We start from the raw sequence: 21,503 nt of genomic DNA on the forward strand, positions 1-21,503 counted from the left end.
TACCCAATTTGCATGAGCAGTTGAAATTACATTTACTAATTTTTCTGCACCTTCATATTCTAGAACTGATACTCCACTTGAGAACTTCAGGGGGAGCTCATTTCCAGGAATATTTAAGCATAACCAATCTAATACTGTCTTTAGTGCCATTCCTTCTGAATCTGGGGTTTTAGAAAAACTTAATATATTCAATTGTTTCATTATTGCCTCATGTGCCTTTTGATACCTTAGCAATAAAGGGACATGCCAAATGTTTGATACATCATAAATATTAAGAATGTTGCTTTCTGGAACATGACAAAATTGAGACAGCATCCTTAGTATTCTCTAGTAAGGGCTGAGAACTTCGAAAAACTAGCCAATGAGGTGTCAACCCCAATGCTCTTAGTTCCCGAACACTATGTTGTGTTGGTTTGGTTTTCTGCTCTCCAACAACACCTATAAAAGGTACAAGGTTTACATGGACCCGACAAAAGTTTTTTGGCCCAACTAAATATGACAGTTGACACAAAGACTCAATGAATGACATTGATTTAATATCCCCAATTGTTCCATCCAATTCAATGACGCAGACATCTGCTGGACCTTCTTTCCCATCAACATGAATTCCTACATTTTCTTCTTTCTCTTCCCCATAATCCACTTTTTCTTTTTCAAATATGTCATCTTCATAATTATCTTCAAAAATATCTTCTTCTTTTACTTCTTCCATGTCTTCCTCTTCATCATCATCAATGTCTTCTTCTGCATCTTTCTCATGGTTATGATATTGTTCATCTTCTTTTTTTTCAAGATTGTCCTCATCCACATCGAGATCAGCATCATCCGGATTTTCATCTTGATCGATATCCTTTTCATATTCATCATTATCTATCACATCTTTACGTTCTTGATCAAAATCTTCTTCTTCTGCTTCACCTTGTTTCGTTTCTTCATTGTCGCTATGATCTTCCTTATTATCAATTTCCTTTTGACATGCTTTCACTTTTCCAAATGAGTTTTCTAAACACTGAAATGCTTCTTGAATTTTACTAAATTGCTCAACACAATCAGGACGTGAACGTAATGGCACATTGTGTGGCGAACAACGTTCAAAGACCCGCATGATTATATTGTGCGCCATGGCTCTGATACCACTTAAGCATCAAAATTGATAGCGTGTAAGCTTAAATGTAAAAATACACAAGAGGTATTTGTGATAATAATTTATTATATATAAAAATGTATAAGTGATTAATGTTACAATGAGAATCTACATATATATACTTAAGAAGGTGTCCTTTCGTCACTGGGCATATCTTTTAAAATGCATTTTCACTTAACCTAATGACTATTTAACATAACTAATATTTTATTATTAAATATTTACATTAAATTTATTTATTTTAGTTGTCATGATTTATATTTATAATAGTGGAGCATTCCAATCGGTGCGGAGTTACATGTTATATCACCGTTAACATACGCTGAGATATGTGACTAGACCTATCACTGTCGGGGGTTAGGTCTGCCATAGGTCGATAACCGCCAACCCTGTGGGCTATATTAAAACATTTGTTAAATATGTGAAGGGTTATGTATATCCGCAAGGTATTTGACGGCGAGTCCTATTTCAGACCCCATTGAAACATAAATGCTTCTAAGATGCCAGGGAAATAACAGTTTTCTTGCTGCTAAAATTCCAAAGTCAATTTTAAAAGAAATATAAATGCAAATAAACTGCTATACTCCCAGCATGTCAGACTGCATTTATGTTTCAATGGGGTCTGAAATAGGACTTGCCGGTATTTGACATGCAATTCAACGAAATGGGTCACGGACAAGTTAATACTTAGACTGTCGGTTTGATGTGCCAAACTATATGTTAAATATGGGTTTGGGTTATAACATATTAATAATGTGCCATATTTGAAACTTTGTTATAATATTTGTAACGATACCATATGGTATGTGCCATGCAATAAATCGATAGCTATGTATAGCCATGTTGTTATAACCAATTTTTATCACCAGAATATATATATGGTAATGTAATGCCACGGACGGGATATAGAGGGGTGGTGACATATCATGGAATAGAGAAGTTTTTGAGCAAGTGCAGGGAACAAGACTAAAAACTTTGAAGGCACTTTTTTGGAGATCCAGGAAGCCTTTTTCAGAAGCGACAATTGCTATAGGATCTTGAGACAGAGTAGATTGCAGCAGGATTGTAGTTGGAGCAATTCTCTTTTATGTATTTGTGGTTTTGAAGTTTTAATATAAAGGCCTCCCCGCTAAAGACTAGGGCCCAGATATGTAGGCTTGAAGATAGCCAAACTCCGTTAACAAACTTTTGGTGTCATTGTGTTAATGTGTTTGTTGATATATTTTATGAATTGCTACAATTTCTATTATCAAGTTCTTATTCTCAATTTCAAGTTTAAAAGTATTTTTAATGGTGTTTTTAAAAAGTCACGCATTAACACTTTTTAAAAGCTAATAAATCACATTTCAATAAAAGATCAGATTTGAGATCATTTGGTATCATAGCGAGTTAATTGATAATTGTGATTTATAAGTGTGCATGATCACCAGGAGCAAATCAAAGCTTGGTGAAGGAGAACTTGTTGAAGGAGATCCAAAAGTTGGCTCGAGAAGGACAACTCGAGGAGAAGAGATAAAGCAATGATCATCCTTTTGGATCGGATGCAAGGTTTGTGGATGCTTTCATGACTTTGTGAGCCATGGTCGAAGAAATGTATCGAGAGTTTAAGAAATAAAAAGATGAAGACGCAAAACCTAAAGATGAAGAAGGACAACCATCACAATCTGGAAAAGAAGATGAAAGCAATCAAAAAGACCCTATCACTTCTCTCTTGACTCCATCTGAAACTTTGAAACCGTTGTTGAAGCTCGATGTTAAGTTCGAGTTACCCATGTACAATGGAGAAGTTGATGTTGAGAAGCTTGACAACTGGGTCAGGAAAATGGAGGTTTACTGTAGCGTGCAACGGATCACTGAAGATGAAGTCAAAATCAAGCTAGCATCACTTCGTTTAGAAGACACAACATTGATTTGGTGGCAGAGTAAGTTACAGAAATGTACTCAGCATATCAGTGATATTTTTCCATCATGGTCTAATTTTATTACTACACTTAGAAAACAATTATATCCATTGGGATATAAGGAGAAAGATTTAATAGAATGGCAAAGACTAAAAGTTAGGAAACGTCATTCAGTGTAGGAATATACATATGAGTTTCTTAAGAGGGAATTGATGCTAGATATTCCTTTGTATACTCAAGAAACTCTAATGAAATACATAAGAGGGTTACCTGAATATATTCGTAATACTGTGTTTATGTTCAGTCTTACTAACATGGAAGAAGTGGCTGTACAAACAACTTACATTGAAGCAGGTAAATTAGGAGTTGGGGTATCATCAGAATCGACAGCCAAAAAGGAGAGCAAGGGAAAAGGAAAAGCGAAGAAGCCAAACTATACTAAGATGGAGGTTGAAAATCTCTCTAGTAAACATTGCAAGAAAGAGGGCCATGATGAAAACCATTGTTGAAAATTTCATCCTGAAATGAAACCGAAGTGGATCAGAAAAGGGAAGCAAAAGGTTGCGGCAACAGTGAAACCGATGGACGAGGGTCAAATTTACGCGATGACATGCAAGTCACATAATTGATTATGATAGGTATCATCAAAATCGACAGCGAAAAGGGAAAGAGAGGGAAAAGGAAAAACGAAGAAAACAAACTACATTAAGATGGAGGTTGAAAATCTCTCTTGTAAACATTGCAAGAAAGAGGGCCATGACGAAGACCATTGTTGGAAATTGCATCCTGAAATGAAACCGAAGTGGATCAGAAAAGGGAAGCAAAAGGTTGCAGCAACAGTGAAACCGATGGACTTAGGGTCAAATTCAGGCGACGAGACGCAGATCGCATCATTGATTATGACCGGTAAATATGATGAAGGTAATGATTCTAACAGTTCCAAATGCAAGTTATTTCATATAAGGGTTGTTATGAAACATACAAAGATCGACACATTACTAGATAGTGGATCTCAAGCTAACCTAATTTCAGAAAAAATGGTTAAGCAATTGGGATTGAAAACCATAAAGCATCGTAAACCTTATACTTTAATTTGGATGAGAAGAAACCAAAAATTGTGAGTGACTAAGCAGTGTATGTTACCATTTGCAATAACTTCTCAATTTAAGGATAAGGTGATGTGTGATATGGTAAAAATAGATACATGTGGGATGGTCTTGGGTAACCCGTAGTTATATGATCGGAAAGTGATATTTTTCAGGGAACAAAATCAATATCACTTGTTCAAAAAAGGAATTGAATATATTGTACATTCTCACCCCATAAAAGCAGAGAAATATCTTTTCACAGTGAAATAGTTTTAAAAAGCATCTTATGCCAATAAAAATGTTGTTGTACAACCTAAAGTACTTAAGCATGAGATCATTAAAGTTAATCACAAACAGAGAGACATGCTTAAGGAATCCAAAATTGTACATCGACAAGAGTTACAGCATGATAAGTTGATTTTTGTTTCAGGCATGAAGAAAATGCAAGGTATGGTTTTATCTATGTCAACACTTTCAATGTTGTTAATGGTTTATCATTGTTTAGTGGTGTTTGGATATTAGCAGGAAATATGAATGTAGATGTGGGTGAAAAAGGATTCAATATACTTTGCAGTTTGTGTGTTTTGCTGACGATTGTATGGATGAGTAAAGTGTACAGATTCAGAACAAGATGGACAGAGATTGGTGAAGTGGGAAAACAATACCCACATTTGTTTTATGGAATGTAAGACTTTTGGTGGTCCAAAAGGATTCAGCCGGGAGGAAATGATCTGAAAATTGATCAATGGATGATCAAGGATCTAGAAAAGGCCAAAAATTCAAAATTGTTGGATTTGAGTGAAAGTAGCGCCATCACGTAGAGCTTGGAAAAACGATTCCAACGCAACATGAATGGGCAAAAATCAAGTTTGTATGTGAAAGTTATTCAAAGTCAAAGTTTTCAAGGCAAAGTCCAAAAAGTCAAAGTCAAAGTCGGCAGTGATGTGGCATTGTTCACTGTGCAGTGATGTGGCAGTGACATGGCAGCTGATTTCTTAGTGACTGGACCATTGTTGCGTCGACAAGTAGTAGGATGTGGTTGGATGCATTGGGACCAATCCTAAGACAACACATGGCCCTATTAGAGGGCGATACATGGCCTCATTAGATTAGCCAAAATTTTGTTAAGGGTTCCAACAAACTAGACAAGGGTTGATCCCATGACCTCTCAATTGCAAACACAATGCCTTTGACCAACAATGCCTTTGACCATTGGCCCACAACTCCAAGCTTAATATTCATATGGCGCATATTATATTTAAGCTTTGAAATATGGCAAGTCGGGGTAGTGTTGTCGAAGATCGCCGACCCAAAGCTATGGTTATCGAAGCTAACAACAGTTCACATATGGCAGAGCATTCCAATTGGCGCGGAGTTACATGTTATATCACCGTTAACATACGCTGAGATATGTCACCAGACCCATCACCGTCGGGGGTTAGGTCTGCGATGGGTCGGATAACCGTCAGGCCTGTGGGCTATATTAAAACATTTGTTAAATAAGTGAAGGGTTATGTATATCCGTGGGGTATTTGGTATGCAGTTCAACTAAATGTGCCACAGCGATATTAATACTTATACCGATGGTTCGATGTGCCAAACTATATGTTAAGTATGGGTTTGGGTTATAACATATTAACAATGCGCCATATTTAAAACTTTGTTATAATATTTGTAATGATACCATATGGTATGCGCCATGCAATAAATCCATAGCTATGTATAGCCATGTTGTTATAACCAATTTTTATCAACGCAATATACATATGTGTGTGGGGGTAATGTAATGCCAAGGAGGGGATATAGAGGGGTGGTGACATATCATGCAGCAGAGAAGGGTTTGAACAGGGGAAGGTAGCGAGACTGAAAACTTTGAAGGCACTTTTTGGGAGATCCGGGAAGCCTTTTTCAGAATCAAGAATTGCTACAGGATCCTGAGATAAAGCAGATTGTAGCGGGATTGTTTAGAATTGTATCTAAAGCAATTTTCTTTTATGTATTTATGGTTTTAAAGTTTTAATATAAAGACCTCCCCGTTGAAGGCCAAGGGGCCTAGAAATGTAGACTTGAAGATAGCCGAACTTCATTAACAAATTTTCGGTGTCATTGTGTTAATGTGTTTGCTGTTATATTTTCTGAATCGCTGCAATTTCTATTATCAAATTCTTATTCTCAATTTCAATTTTAAAAGTAGTTTAATTGGTGTTTTTAAAAAATCATGCATTAACACTTTTTAAAAGCTAATAAATCACATTTCAATAAAATTTCAATAAAAGATCAAATCTAGGATCATTGCCAAGTGTATTTGTTTATATATCTCAAAATTCATCCAATGAGATGACAAAGGTATTTGCAAAGATATTTGGTTCAAAAGCCTAAAATGCAAAAGTGTGATTGAAACAATTAAACTTTTGACTTGGATAATAAATGTTATAAATTTAACAAATAAAATTTACCATTCAATTACTATTATTATTATTTATTTTTATTATTATTTATTTTATTTACAAGATTTGGAATAAAGGTTGTTAAAGAGGACACTCCAACAATACCATTGTGAGCCAACACTAACGATTTTGGTTTATACTTGTTTCCTTCTCCACAGCAAACCTTTGGATAATTGATAGTTCTCTTTAAATATGAAAAAAAGATATTTCCATAGAAGATGCTTCGAGTGGTAATCAAGCATTATAAAGAAGGATGTGCATGATGAAGGAATATTGTTATGTTCGCTAATAATGAAGAGTTATTCTAGTAAATGAGTGAGAAAGTGTTATTGGAACCCCAAAAAAAATATGACCGAAAGGTACGTAAAAGAAGAGCATGTGTGAAAAAACTCAAATGGTAAAGACTTTTTTTAATGCTCAACCCATTTAAGTTGGACAAAAGATAGCTTCCATTCATTTAAAGGTGGGTATAGCTCTCTTATATGTGTGGTTTGAAGCAAAATTTAAGAGAAAATTGTTGTTGTTCATGGATCTTAGCGAACCTACAATTGAGTGATAAATTTTGAAGAATACATGTTATGTTTTTATTAAATGTTTAGAATGATTGCTTGTAATTTGCAAAGAAATGTTTTCCATCTTGTATTTAAATACCATAGCAGGTTAGTGGTCAAATACAACATTGTTGTAAATATTAAAAGTTTATTTGATTATACTCGTTGGTTTGTACATTAACACTAAAATTATAAAACTCCATTTAAAAAATAAATAAAACCCAAATGAAGGAATATTAATAATATTACGAATAAAACATTTAAAAATCAATTTCCACAAGTAAAGACACATTTAAATTAAATTAAAGAAAGGGGTATGTAGAGTTGTGAAAACAAAGACTTAAGTCAAGAAATTAAGACTCTATGCCTTAAACGAACAAGATGTTAAGGATAACAAAGCATTGATACTTAAAGTTGCATGCCAAATTGACAAATGTACAATGTATACTTTTAAAAAACATCTAATAAAGGTTTTGTTAAAAATACAGTCAAAATAAACAAATATAAATATAAATATAGAAAATAATTTTAACTATCTAAATTATTTGATAAATTGGATTGGAAAGATTGGAATGAAGATTTATAAAGAGGATGCTATGGAAATATTACTTTAAAACATGCCACCACATTATATCAAGTTTCAGTATACACACGTTTCTTTGGCCATGTCAAATAGTTGATTTTTAGTCACTCGCTTCATGGTCAAAGTCTTTTGGCTCTTGATTATTTGTCGAGCTTTTGCAATTTTAACAAAAGTTTTGGAAAAATGTTGAATATTCCTAATTTTCTGTAAATTCAAAATAATTTTCTAATTTCTGAAAACTTTATTTCTAATTTTCCATTGGCTGAGTGAGCTTTGATGTGACATAATTCCCTTAGAAATGAAATCAAATGATATTTTAAAGTCCACGAGACTAAAAATAGTCTATGAGACCATTAGTTCCATCTTTTTCACTCTTTGCAATTCAGTGCTTTTCTGCTTCAAATTGATGATGAGCTGACCCAACCTTCCAACAATCTCCTCACTAAAAAGACAATGCCAAGAAACTGATGCTAACATGTTCTCATAACTTTCTCTGATGTCTTTGAATTCATCACATTCCAAAATGAAATGTTTTTCTGATTCCACAGCCCCAAACATGCAAAATGTGCACACCGTTTCTTCCCAAGCTTCTTTAGGCCTTTTCCACCGTCCTATTTCACACCGAAGTTGATGTGAGTTGGTCCTTAATTGAGCAATAAGAACCTTTTCCCTCCACGAAATGCTAGCTCCAATGAACTCTTTTTGTTGTAAATCACACGTAGGGTTGAATTCCTCAATGTAATATTTCTTCTTTCTACCCAACTCTTTTCCCCATACCTTTTTACGAAACTTCTCCATAACAAAATCCTTTAGCTCCTTGCTATTTGTGGGACAGGCATTGAGGTAGATATCCCATTTTTGCATCCATGTGTAGTTTTGTTTCTTCCATGTTTTCTTTCTTTCACGGATGCCTTCATTGAAGATAACATTAGGCCATCTACCTGTCATTTGTTCAATTCTTTTTAGAGCCGCACCATAGCAATTGCTTCAATGGAAGTTGTTCCTGTGTCACTCAACATTATCTCATAAGGTACCGAACTTTTTATTTTGAACTTGCTCATGATCAAGGGTTTTTGGATTTTCTCAATTTGTTTCCATTTTGAGACGGAAGTGCTGCTAGCCTACAATTAACATGCATATAGCATCATTGGACAAACTAGGAGTCCAAAAAGTACTTTAATCGTTTTCCAATCCCATAACTCTGTCTCTCTACATCTGTTTTGAAAAGAATATAATGCTTTCCACTCTCCTAAAATTATCTTCTTTCTATAGTCCTCCCAATTGAGTTTGTTGTTGAAATCAATCCCAAGGTACTTGTACTCCTTTACTTCTTCAAGAATGTTGTCTTCAAAGAAGAAAGTATGCTGGCTATGCTTCCTTTTATTAGAAAAAATCATTATTTGGTCTTGCTAGTATTGACTTGCATCCCCACTGCTGTACAAAAATGCAAGGGCGTATAAGTGCATTTGCAATCCATGGGCCAATTTAGAAATCAATACAATATCATCAGCATATAAAAGAAGCTTTATCACAAACTCCCCCAACCGAACACCATCTCCACCTTGCAGATTTAGCCACTCTTCCAGTTATTCAATATATAGACCAAAAAGAGTGGGGGATAGAGGGCAACCTTGCTTGACTCCAATGTTACTTCTAAAGCTTTCTGAAATACCTGCGAAGGTTCTAATTTTGACTTTCACTTCTTCATAAAGTCTATGGACAACAGCTCTATAATGCACATGAATTTCAAGTTCTTCCATTCTACACCACAACTTATCCCTAGGGACTGTGTCAAATGCTTTTTTGAAGTCAACAAAGCAGCAAAATACTTCTTCTTTGTCCTCCCAAACCTTTTCAATGATGTGTCTCAACGTGATGCCATGATCCACTGTAGAATGTTTCGACCTAAAACGCACTTGTCCTATTGCCCTCTTTTCTTTCACTTCTGCCCACTTGCAAATTATGTCTTCTACCATGTTGCCGAAAAGCTTTACAAACAAAGGATTGATCATAATTGTTCTATAGTTGGATGGATTATTAATGTCTCCACATTTAAAAAGGGGTATTGCTAGGCTAGTTGTCCAGTCTCTTGGGAATCCTTGCTGAATGATGTTGTTGAATATTTTCATGATGTGCGGTGCAAAAGCATTCATTCCCCATTTTAGATACTTTGCTTGAAGTTCAACCAAGTCCTTTGCCTTTCCTGTTTTCAGCTTCTTAATTCCATTCTCCACCTCCTGTAATGTGAAGAGCTTTGAATTTATGTTGATCCTAGGGGGAGACTCCGCCTCAGATTCTTTCTCATATAGTTGCCTTGCATAATCAAACCATTGATTGGCTGTAATATTATTTTCAATTTGCTTCTTCCTTGGTTGCAGTTCCTGCCAGAAAAGCTTTGGATTATTCTTGCTTAAATATATTAACTCTTCTCTCCTTGTTTGCATGAACTCATCTTTTTTCCTTTCTAGTATCTTCTTATATAAATTTATATTCCTCTTCTCTTTTCCTACCTTTTTCAAAGTTCTCCTTGCCATTTTTCACTCCTCATCAAGCCAAGCATTTACAAGAAAGCAATTTGATTCTGATTTCCTATTTTTTTCTCTTTTGCACTTCTCAAGTGCACTTTGGATTATATTTGTTAACTCATGGCTACTGAAGCGTTTGAAACCAGTTTTATCTTTATGAATTAATCTCTCTAACATTGTCTTGAAGATAGTACCATTTTCTTGTGTTAGAAGAATTTTTCCCCTTGATAATGATTGTCGAGAGCATTGGGTTTTCCTCTTATGTTGTCTTTCTTCTAACCATGATAACCTTATAAAAATTGGGTTATGGTCTGATTTTAAGTCCCAAATATGCTCTCCAATACTAATTTCATCTATCTTTTCTATTAAGCGTTGTGACACATCACATAGTCAACGACACTTGCCCCATTGTATGTGTTGCAAGTGAAGTTCCCTGTTATGAAACCAGCTCACAAAAAGATAGAAAAGAGAGATCCACGCCTTAGAATTCAGCCTCTTCGAGGGGGCAACCTCCTTTACATTACATAAATGAACAATTCTTGGATGATACAAATGACAAAACCTCCTTTCTATATATAGGAGTCTAAGGAGTCACAATATAATCCAGCCGACCTAACAATAATAATATAAAGCCACAAAAATAACAATAGAGGGATTCTATGGGGCACAGAAATAACAATATGGGGGTAATAGGGGCACAACAATATAAATAGGGGGTATAACTACAATAGTAATGGGGTAATCACTAGTATTATAGGGACCCAACATGCCCCTCTCCTTCAAAAAAGTGTTGTCCTCAACGCTTGAGCAGTTCTGGATACTTCTGCATAAAATTCTCATCCTCCCATGTGGAATCTTCAGCAGATAAGTTCTTCCACTTGATAAGATACTCTGAAATTGATCGATTTCGTAGCTGTCGAGTTCTTGTTTCTGTGATTGCTTCCGGTTCCAATATAATTTTTCCTTCCTCGTCAAGTTCTGGCAATATTGTTTGAATTGGGAGCTTGTCACCTATAACCTTCTTTAAACATGAAACATGGAAAACTGGGTGCAATCGAGAAGCTGCAGGAAGCTCCAATTTGTATGCCATAGTACCAATCTTTTCCAACACCTTGTACGGACCATAATACTTTGGTGATAATTTATTATCCTTCTTAGCTTGCTTTAGGGACATTTGCTTATATGGTTGTAGCCGTAGGAATACCCAATCACCTACATCAAAACTTCTTTCACTGCGATGTTGATCTGCCTGTTGTTTCATTCTATTTTGTGCCAACACGAGGTTATCCTTTAAGAGTTGGAGGACTTGTTGTTGATGTTCGATGTGATGTTCCACTGCCTGAACCTTAGAATTTTCTCTTAAATATGATGTGATGGATGGTGGTTGATACCCATAAAGTGCCATAAATGGGGTCATTTTTGTTGCTGTATGGAAGGAAGTGTTATACCACCATTCAGCCAGAGGCAACCATTTGACCCATTGTGTCTGTTTATCAGATACAAAGCAACGAAGATATCCTTCCAAACATTTGTTTACTATCTCAGTTTGCCCATCAGATTGAGGATGATAAGATGAGCTATGAGCTAACTGAGTACCAAGACAAGAAAATAATTCTGTCCAAAAATTTCCAGTGAAAATGGGATCTCTGTCACTTACAATAATCTTTGGGTTTCCATGTAGCTTTTGAACTGTTTCCATAAATGCAGTAGAAACTGTACTGGCTTTAAATGGATGTGATAATGCACAAAAGTGTGCATACTTGGTAAGTCTGTCAACTACCACCATGATGACACTCTTTCCCTCAGACTTGGGTAAACCTGTGATAAAATCCATTGAAACCTCCTCCCAACGTTGGCTTGGAATGGATAAAGGTTGTAATAGACCTGGTGTCTTAATTGTTTCAACTTTATTTTGCTGGCAAACCAAACATTCCGCCACAAACTTTTGAATATCTGATTTAAGGCCATCCCAAAAAAATTCCTTCTTAACCCTGTGGTAAGTTTTTAAAAATCCTGAGTGCCCTCCTAAGGGAGAAGTGTGCAATTCCATAAGAATCTTTTGTTTTAGCTGGGAATTCTTACAGAGGTATAAGCGATCTTTGTACCATAACGAATCATTTTGCCAGCTAAATGTATCAGAAGTACTGGAATCTTGTTGTAGCTTTTGAATAAGTGCCCACACTTCTTCGTCATTCTTCCATTCCTCCCTTGCTTCGTTTATCCAATCTGGTTGGATAATAGAAATGGCACACAACAATGCTTCCACATCCTCATCCTTTCTTGAGAGTGCATCTGCCACCACATTTTGCTTCCCTTTTTTGTAGATGATTTCAAAGTCATAACCCAACATCTTTGTGACCCACTTTTGTTGCTCTTCAGAGGATAATCTTTGTTCTAAAAAGTATTTAAGGCTATCATGATCCGTTTTTACCTTGAAGTGTCTTCCCATTAGGTAGGGTCGCCATTTCTTAAGTGCATGGAGTATTGCCAACATTTCCTTCTCATAAATAGCTTTGCTTAAAAACTTTCCCTTGATTGGACGACTTTCAAAAGCAATGGGTCTTTCATCTTGCATTAGAACAGCACCAATTCCATTTCCTGAAGCATCACATTCCACAATAAAGGTTTTTGTGAAGTCCGGTGTAGCTAAGACCGGTGCTTGGCACATTGCCTCTTTAAGATGTTCAAAGGCCTTTGTTGCTTCCGAAGTCCATGAAAATGAATCTTTCTTCAATAATGTTGTTAGAGGTGCTGCTATTCTCCCATAATTCTTAACAAACTTGCGATAATACCCTGTCAACCCAAGAAATCCTCGCAGATGCTTTATGGATGTGGGGATTTTCCATTCCTTAATGGCTTTAATTTTGCTAGGGTCTACCTTAACTCCTTCATGAGATACAATATGACCCAAATATTCCACCTCCTGGACTCCAAAGAAACATTTGGATCTTTTTGCATATAATTGTTTCTCCTCCAATAGTTGTAGCACCCTGTCAACATGTTCAACATGATCCTTCCAAGACTTGTTGTAGATTAGTATATCATCAAAAAATACTAACACAAATTTTCTAAGGAATGGTTTGAAAATTGAATTCATCAAACCTTGAAATGTTGAAGGTGCATTGGTAAGGCCAAAAGGCATGACCAAAAATTCATAATGACCCTCATGAGTTCTAAATGCCGTTTTTGGAATGTCTTCAATCTTCATTCTGATTTGATGATATCCCGAACGAAGATCCAACTTGGTGAAGTAAATTGATCCATGCAATTCATCCAGTAATTCATCAATAACAGGAATGGGGAACTTATCTTTAATAGTGAGCTTGTTGAGCTCCCTATAATCTGGACACATGCGCCATGATCCATCCTTCTTGTGCACCAATACTACTGGAGCTGAGAAAGAACTTTGACTCGGTTGAATTATACCAGCCTCTAGCATTTCTGCAACCATACGTTCAATTTCACTTTTTTGGACATATGGATATCTGTACGGCCTGATGTTTGGAGGAACACTTCCTGGAATCAGATGAATAGCATGATCATGATCACGCATAGGTGGGAGACCTTTGGGAGTCTCAAATACCTTGGAATGATTGTCCAAGACTTTTTGGAGATCTGGAGAAATAGATGATTCCAATGTGGAAACATCTAGCGAACATAATTGTGCAATTACACCTCTTTGCTCCTTTTTTAGAAGCTTTGTCATGCCATTAGAGCTGATTATCTTTCCTGGTTTCCCTGCAATACCCCTTAATTCAACTTCCTTTCCTTCCACAGAAAATTTCATGAAAAGTTCTTGAAAATTAAAAGCTATTGTACCCAAGGATTGTAGCCATTGGACTCCTAGTACAACATCAGCACCTCCCATTGGAATGGAAAGCATTGGGCTAGTCAATACATATTCTCCCATGGATAGCTTGATATTATGGCACTTTCCAGAACAATTTATTGTTCCTCCATTTGCAATCATCACTTGACACTCTGGTGCTGGATATAGGAAGCAATTCAATTCTTTTGCTACCCTACAATGAATAAAATTGTGGGTGCTTCCTGAATCAATCAACACTATTACCTTTTTCTTCTTGATTTGTCCTTCTATCTTGATGGTTTGAGGAGTGGTAATTCCCGCCAATGCATTACAAGATATGGTCGGATTTATTTGTTCTTCATCTAGGCTTTGTTCCTGGAATATATCCTCTTCTTTTGACCTTTCTTGCTCCTTTTCTTCTTCCTCTTCACAATCTATGTAGAATAATTTCTTCTCAGCACACTTATGACCTTTTGTGTATTTGCTATCACAATTGTAACAAAGCCCTTTTGCTCTTTTTTCTTCCAATTGTTGTGGTGTCAACCTTGTAGGTTGTGGAAGACTATGGGCAACAACACTTCCGTCTTTATAGTTGTGAATGGTATGCTTCCTAGTTGCCATAATTTTGCTTTCCATTTTTCTTGCTAACCTGAATGCCTTCTCTAATGAATCAGGTTCCCAAAGGCGCACATCATGTTGGATATTATCCTTTAAAGACCCTATGAACACATCAATCCTATGCTCCTCTGGAATATCTTTTACCCTTATGTTCAATTTTTGGAACTCCTCAATGTGCTCCATTATTGAACCCTTTTGTTTGAGACTTATCAATTGGCTAAAAAAAGTGTTGCTTTTTGTATCCTCATAATGTGCTATCAATTCTTCCGTAAAAATTGCCCAAGTGATAAATTGTTTACGAGAACAAAGCCATTGATACCATACAAACTGATTTGGTTCCAAATATAAAGTTGCCATACGTACCTTTTGTGTGTTTTGCACATTATTGAGATCGAAGAATTGCTCCATCTGTAATATCCATGTGGCGGGATCCTTGCCATCAAACTTCCTCATATCGATTTTTGGAACATGGTGAGTCTTCGATCCAACATTAGAGTCTATGGAATCATGATTAACATTTCTTTTGTTCTCATCATGAGTTTCCTTTACTACCTTTTCACCATTAGTGGCCCTTTCTTGTAGCAACTTCTTCAATTCTTCCATGTCTGTCTTCAAATCTATCTTCAAATCATCCATCTTAGCTTCCACTTCAATCATCTTAGCTTCTACGCCTTTCTTTAAACAGTCCATCTTAGCTTCTACACCTTTCTTTAAACCATCCATCTTAGATTCTGTTCCTTTTTGTGTAAGGGACAGTTGTTGCACTTGGTCTTGTAATTTTGATATATCATGTTGCATTTCTTCCTCTTCTTCATGAGTCATGCTAGAGCTTTCAGGTTCCTTACTAGGTGTTTGCATTTTCTTTCCTCGGGGCATCAGTTACCGATAATAATTCTCTACTATGCCCTTTGAATTCCTTCAAAATAAATTTTCAAACCAAGCTTAAGCAAAAATTTAAGAAAATCTACACACCTTTTTTCACTTTATAGGAGCTCGATATTGCCTCTGATGTATCTCTGTACTCTCTGATTATCTAGTCCTGAATTTGTGACCTGTAGTAGCCCTCTGTGTCCTCTTTCCAATGCCACAAGTCTGACCCAAATTGGATTCTCCAAGGAAGAGTTATGCGAAATCTCCCACAGTGACTTGATTATAGACTAGTTCAGTAGAGCGAACTTGTGCGGCGTGCCACGAGTCACTGTTTCGACCTTTGGATCTGAAAAACACCCACAAGAAACTACAGTCCGTCCTCTTTCTGTACCTTCTTATGAAATTTCAATCCGATCCCCAGAGAGAAAGTTATGACGATTTTCCCCAGGTCACCTGTTTTGAATGTAATTCAGGAGTCTGCAAAAAGACCAACTTCCTCAGATCATATCTCCGCAAATATCGCGCAAAAAGCTCTGAAATTCAGACCCAAGGTTCAGCGCGATTTCTTCTCAAATGGGTTTTTTTTGCGACTTCTGAAACGTCACAGAAAAAAAGTTATAGCGAAAATGCCACGATGACCTGTTTGGAGCAGCGAAACCCTAGAATCCAAAGCTCTGATACCAAATGTTATGAAACCAGCTCACAAAAAGATAGAAAAGAGAGATCCACGCCTTAGAATTCAGCCTCTTCGAGGGGGCAACCTCCTTTACATTACATAAATGAACAATTCTTGGATGATACAAATGACAAAACCTCCTTTCTATATATAGGAGTCTAAGGAGCCACAATATAATCCAGCCGACCTAACAATAATAATATAAAGCCACAAAAATAACAATAGAGAGATTCTATGGGGCACAGAAATAACAATATGGGGGTAATAGGGGCACAACAATATAAATAGGGGGTATAACTACAATAGTAATGGGGTAATCACTAGTATTATAGGGACCCAACATTCCCAAACCTTTTTCATCTATCTAGACCATTGCAAATAATTAGGTTGAAAGCCCCACACAGTGTAAGCAACTCATCTTTAAAATGATTGCTAAGTTTGTCATCTTTTGAACACCTCACCCATTGGGGATTCTCCTCTTCAGTGAGCCAAATAGGATTGTTATCCTCTTTGCAACAAAGGATGCTAGCTTGATTATTTGTTGTTCTAGCATTGAAATCTCCAACTAAAAGAACTTCTCCCTGCTGAGAGTACATGGCAATATCTTTTTTTAAAGCTGCATATGGATCCTTGCTATCAAGCCCCTTATTTTTGTAAGTTTTTTAGACTTGAGGGGCAAAATAGCATGCTGCAATTCTTATGTGATTCTCATTCTCTGATATTTTCAACCATAAATATTGTTTATTTTCATCTTCTTTAATTAACTGAATGTGACGGACTTCTTTTTCTTTCACTAAAACTAGTATTCCCCCATACCCTTTGCCATTTTCTGCTACCTTGTTCCAAACTGCCAACTTCAAATAATCGTCAAACACAGGGGTTTTGCAACCATCATGCTCATGAGTTTCCGTGAGACAAATTATGTCTCTACCTTCCGCAATAGGCCCTAACCCAGGTCCCCTCCTCCAAGGGTAACCTCTACAATTCCAACAAACTAAACTTAGGTAGACCTGGGTAGGATTTGACTGCTATGCAGTTTGGCACATAAAACTCAAATTTGAGTCTTCACCCCTTCTTGTCCATGTTGCTCTTATTGTTTTCGTCTTTATTATTGAATTCTCTATTTTTTCTTTACTGTCATCTTGCTGCCCTGATTTGCCTAAAGGGCCCAAACATTGCAATAACAGCTTTCCCATTGTACAACCATGCCCTTTTCCCTTCATTTCTTGCTGTTCTAATTTTCTCCACTTCATCCCTTCTCTCCTCTTGTTGTTTTTTGGTTAAATCTTCATCGAGGAAGAAGTATGAGCCTTTCAAGAGTTTCTTTTTGCCCAAAAGTTGTCGTTTTTCTTGTACGCTTTCCATGGTGACTTTTATGGGTCGAGGCCTCTCTTCACATATCCTCCCAACCCTTCTTGCTTGGCAAATTTTCCCTTTCCAATGTAGTTTCTCTTTCAGAAAGTCTCTTGTCAAATTGAGAGTACTTTCATTCTTCCCATAATCTCTTATTCCCCTGATAATAAAGTTTGTTTTTCTGTCATGTCTTTCTTTTTGTTCTATTTCTTGTGCTCTACGATCACTTGCATCTTCTTCTTCCTCTATCCTTATGTAACCATTAGTGTCTTCAGCTCTAGCTTTGATTTCTTTTGGACTATCTTTCCCACTGTTCATTTTTTCCTTCTCTTTGGAAATGTCTGTTTGCTGAGATACCTGTGTATCTACCTGAGTTTGTTTAGAAATTATCACATCTTTGTTTGTTGTTATTACTTCTTTCATGTTTTGCCATTCTTGTTTCCCTGTCTCTAGAACCTCTTGTAACATTGTTACCTGTTCTTTTGAAATTCTATTACCTTCCATTAGACATTGGTTTGCAATTGTGATCTTTGAAATTTTGCGGTCTCTTTCCTGTTCTCTGGCTTCCACAATCTCCAGCCTTATTTTGACCTTCATCAGTTCTTGGACATATAGATCTGGTGACCAAATAAGAGGTGTAGATGTGGGACTATAAATGATTGATTATTCTTTATTTTTGTTTCTCTTATTTATTTTCTTTTTCCTTTTCTTGATCTTGATCGGTTTTCTTCTCATTTGTCCCCATTTAAGGCGAGCAATCCTACGCCTTAAAATGCCCTCATATTGCTTTGCGTTTACCCAAATCCACCTTCCTATTTTGTTTGTTGAAGTAATTTTGACTTGACCCAAATGATTTGTTTCCACAAAATCTGAAATTTCCTTTCTCTTTACGCCTTGACTCCTCTAAGTGTTTTCCATGTTCTGAACATTTACTTATTTAAAAGTTAAATGCCTCACTGCTCTATGCTCACAAAACCCTGTTCACGTTGCCTGTCCACTGTGCTCACAAAACCCTGTCCTCTGCTTGCCCGCTTGTTCACGCTGCCTGTTCATGCTGCCTGTTACCTGTAAATAGTAAAATGCCAAATATGTTACCTTTCACCTGCACTGTGCTCTGAAATTCAGTTATGTTCAAGCTGCTACCTGAAATCTCTATTCTCTGCCAGAATCATCCCGAAAGTTTTTGCCAACAGCCATCCATTAGTGGAAGGCGATTTATTTTCAGTTTTTGTCAGTGCCTAACAAATCATTTTAAAATTAAAAGAAAGGCTAATTTTGTGAGTATCCATTCCATTAGTGAATGCTCTGACACTGACATTAACACAATGCACTAAGGGGGTGAGGTAAGTAAAAGGGGGGTGGGAGAGGGAGCGTTTAGGATGAACAAGCAATGGTTTTGTCAGTGAAGGCTCTAACATTGTTAGTGGTTTGCCTAATGATGCCCGAAATAATGGGGTTACATAAAGTTGATACATTATGACGAAGGTATGGAGGAAGAAACCAAGGAGTATGTTGATATATTGTGCAAAAGAAGTAATATTGATACATTATATAGAGTGCAGAGAAAGAACAATGAAAACTTCATTCACACTTTGCCCCTAGATACTTATTTTTTATTACATTATCTGTGCAAAATCTTAAACATTAATATGTGAATTTGTGACAAGTTATTTCTACTTGAATTCGGGAAAACGACAGTTCTGTCAGCAAACAACGAATATGAAAAGGCAGAGGATAAGAAGCAACTTTTGTTGGATTATCTAGAATGTGTGTGCGTAGACTTTTTGAATTCATGTAAAGAAAAGTAAAAAAACGTTTGAATGGCAACAGTGCCCAGTAGGGAACGTTATCACAATGGATTAGGAATGATATACCAGCACAAACAAAGAATGGTTAAGTCAACATAGATGTTGGACGTCAACTACAACAATTTTCCAATGTGAATATGCTTTCATATGGTATATATACCTTATACTGTGTGGTTTTCTTATACATTATAAATGTTTTAATGATTGAAATTGTAATATGGAATTTGATTTTTCATTTGTAGACAATCTTACGTTACCAGATAAATCCAGAAATGAATAGGATACTCCGTGAGAAAAACCACCCATTACGAGTCAGGAGACCGCCATCAAATTGTAATTTCCAGATGATGACCAGTGAACAAAGCTTCTAGTCAAAGTCACACTTACAAATGTTTTTCCCGAAATTCTTACTTCTAGATAATGACAAGTGAGCAGAGTTTCTGGTCAAAGTAACGCTAACAGGTATTCTGTTCGGAATTCTTACCCGCCTTACCTGCCAATTACAACTTCCGAAAAGAACTCTAACAGTGAAAAATGTCTTCCATGAGAGGAAAAAATTGTTTGTTTCGTTTCACTGGAATGAACGTCACAGGTCAACTTTTCTTCAGGAATTTTGTTTACTCAGTGTGGAGTGTAGAGGTGCATTTGTATTCCTAATTGCACTTCTTCACACCTTCGGGCTCTGCATTTCGTACACTAATTTAAACTTAATGTTCATACTTTAATTACTTTATATGAATGCTTTATGTGTCGATGTTACATATAAATGTAAATTATTCACCATGTCCCACTAAATTTGAACTTAATGTGCATACATCAATTACTTTATGTGAATGCTTTATGTGTCAATGTTATGTATATCATGTAAATTATTCACCATGTCCCACTAAATTTTAGGAGTTTCTATCAAGTAGATTTTGCGGTTTCTATGTTCTAAAATCATGAATTGATTTTATGAATTTTATTCCGACTCAAAAGTTGGTTTAATCATGATTTTATAGAATTTATTCCAAGTCAAAGTTTGTTTAATAAAAGTTGGTAGAGAGATACCCAATAATTTTGACTTTAATAAAAGTTGGTAGAGAGATACCCAAAATTATTGGGTGTGGTGGAACTTATGGAAATTTCTTTGAAATTGAAGGAGTACCTCTAAATTTTATTGCTTTTGTGGGAGTATTTTCTGTACCTCTGTTGGTAACATCGTGGCTAGTTAATCCCCCTTTCCTATCTTTGGGACTGTTCAAATTAGACAAATTCAATGATGACAAAAGCGCTAGAGATGAAGCTAAATATTCCTCTCTAGAAATCATGGAACATCAAGAAATTGGACAATACTCTAACCCTATCAGACACTATTCATTCACTCCGCCATTTTGGCTAGACTTAGCCACAAAGACTTCAAACATTATTAAGCCAAGTGTGCCAACTTCGCCTTTGATAGAGGCAAGAAAATCGATTGAAAACAATGGGTTGAGTCAGAGAATAATCCCTCTTTTTCTTGATCATCCATCGCCTCAGAACACTCTCAACCTTGACAAATCTAATTCTCGTTGCTATGTGTTTCGTTCCAGCAACCTCAATGCCAGTAGCATTTCCATTAGCATAGTCTAGTTAATATTAATATTTATAATTTCAATTTACTAGTGTCTATCACTATATTGGAGTCCCTTTCACCATGCCTTATTTTGTTCATGATTATGCCTCTGAATTTGACATGGAGTTTAAGGGTAGGCATGTGTGGAGAAAGGGTGTGCCATGAATGTGTATGTGAAGCAAGGACACAAACTCCCCCACACACCCTTTGTCCACACACCAAAAGCATTGTCTAACAGTGCTTGCCTTGCCCCGGAGAACACGCATCGCAAAATCGACAACGTGCATAATTTTAATTTTGTGAAGTCTGTTAGTGTCAGTCTTTCCAGCCTTCCTACAGTGATCAAATATGCTCTTACAAAGTGGTCTCAGAGTGTCAAGGTCAAATTTTGTCATTTCAGTGAGTCTTCAAGCAAAATTTGGTCACTAGGCATTAGGTCTAGGCTTTGCCCAAATGTCAGTCCATGTCATCATTCAGCTGAGCCTATCATCATTCAGAGGGTTTTCATTATCATGTCAGTGTCGAATGAGTCATTTT

General features: G+C 36.3%; 1 protein-coding gene across 1 annotated transcript; it reads left to right on the forward strand.

Moving 5' to 3' along the window:
* The first annotated feature begins 2,915 nt into the window (after positions 1-2,915).
* On the forward strand, positions 2,916-20,983 carry LOC149154415 (uncharacterized). The gene is made up of 3 exons (XM_089444139.1): positions 2,916-3,066; positions 3,265-3,399; positions 20,448-20,983. Exons 1-3 carry the CDS (start codon positions 2,916-2,918, stop codon positions 20,981-20,983), a joined length of 822 nt encoding a protein of 273 aa, XP_089300265.1.
* The last annotated feature ends 520 nt before the right edge of the window (positions 20,984-21,503 follow it).

This window comes from Pinus tabuliformis, chromosome 9 (assembly GCF_031772625.1).
Source record: "Pinus tabuliformis cultivar Carrire ecotype Pingquan chromosome 9, CPIR1, whole genome shotgun sequence".
NCBI classification, from domain to species: Eukaryota; Viridiplantae; Streptophyta; class Pinopsida; order Pinales; family Pinaceae; genus Pinus; species Pinus tabuliformis.

Coding starts and splice junctions, on each gene's coding strand:
- LOC149154415 (XM_089444139.1), top strand. CDS start 2,916: ATGTACAATGGAGAAGTTGATGTTGAGAAGCTTGACAACTGGGTCAGG. Junction 3,067..3,264: donor AACATTGATTTGGTGGCAGA/GTAAGTTACAGA, acceptor AATTGATGCTAG/ATATTCCTTTGTATACTCAA. Junction 3,400..20,447: donor AACAACTTACATTGAAGCAG/GTAAATTAGGAG, acceptor CTTTAATAAAAG/TTGGTAGAGAGATACCCAAA.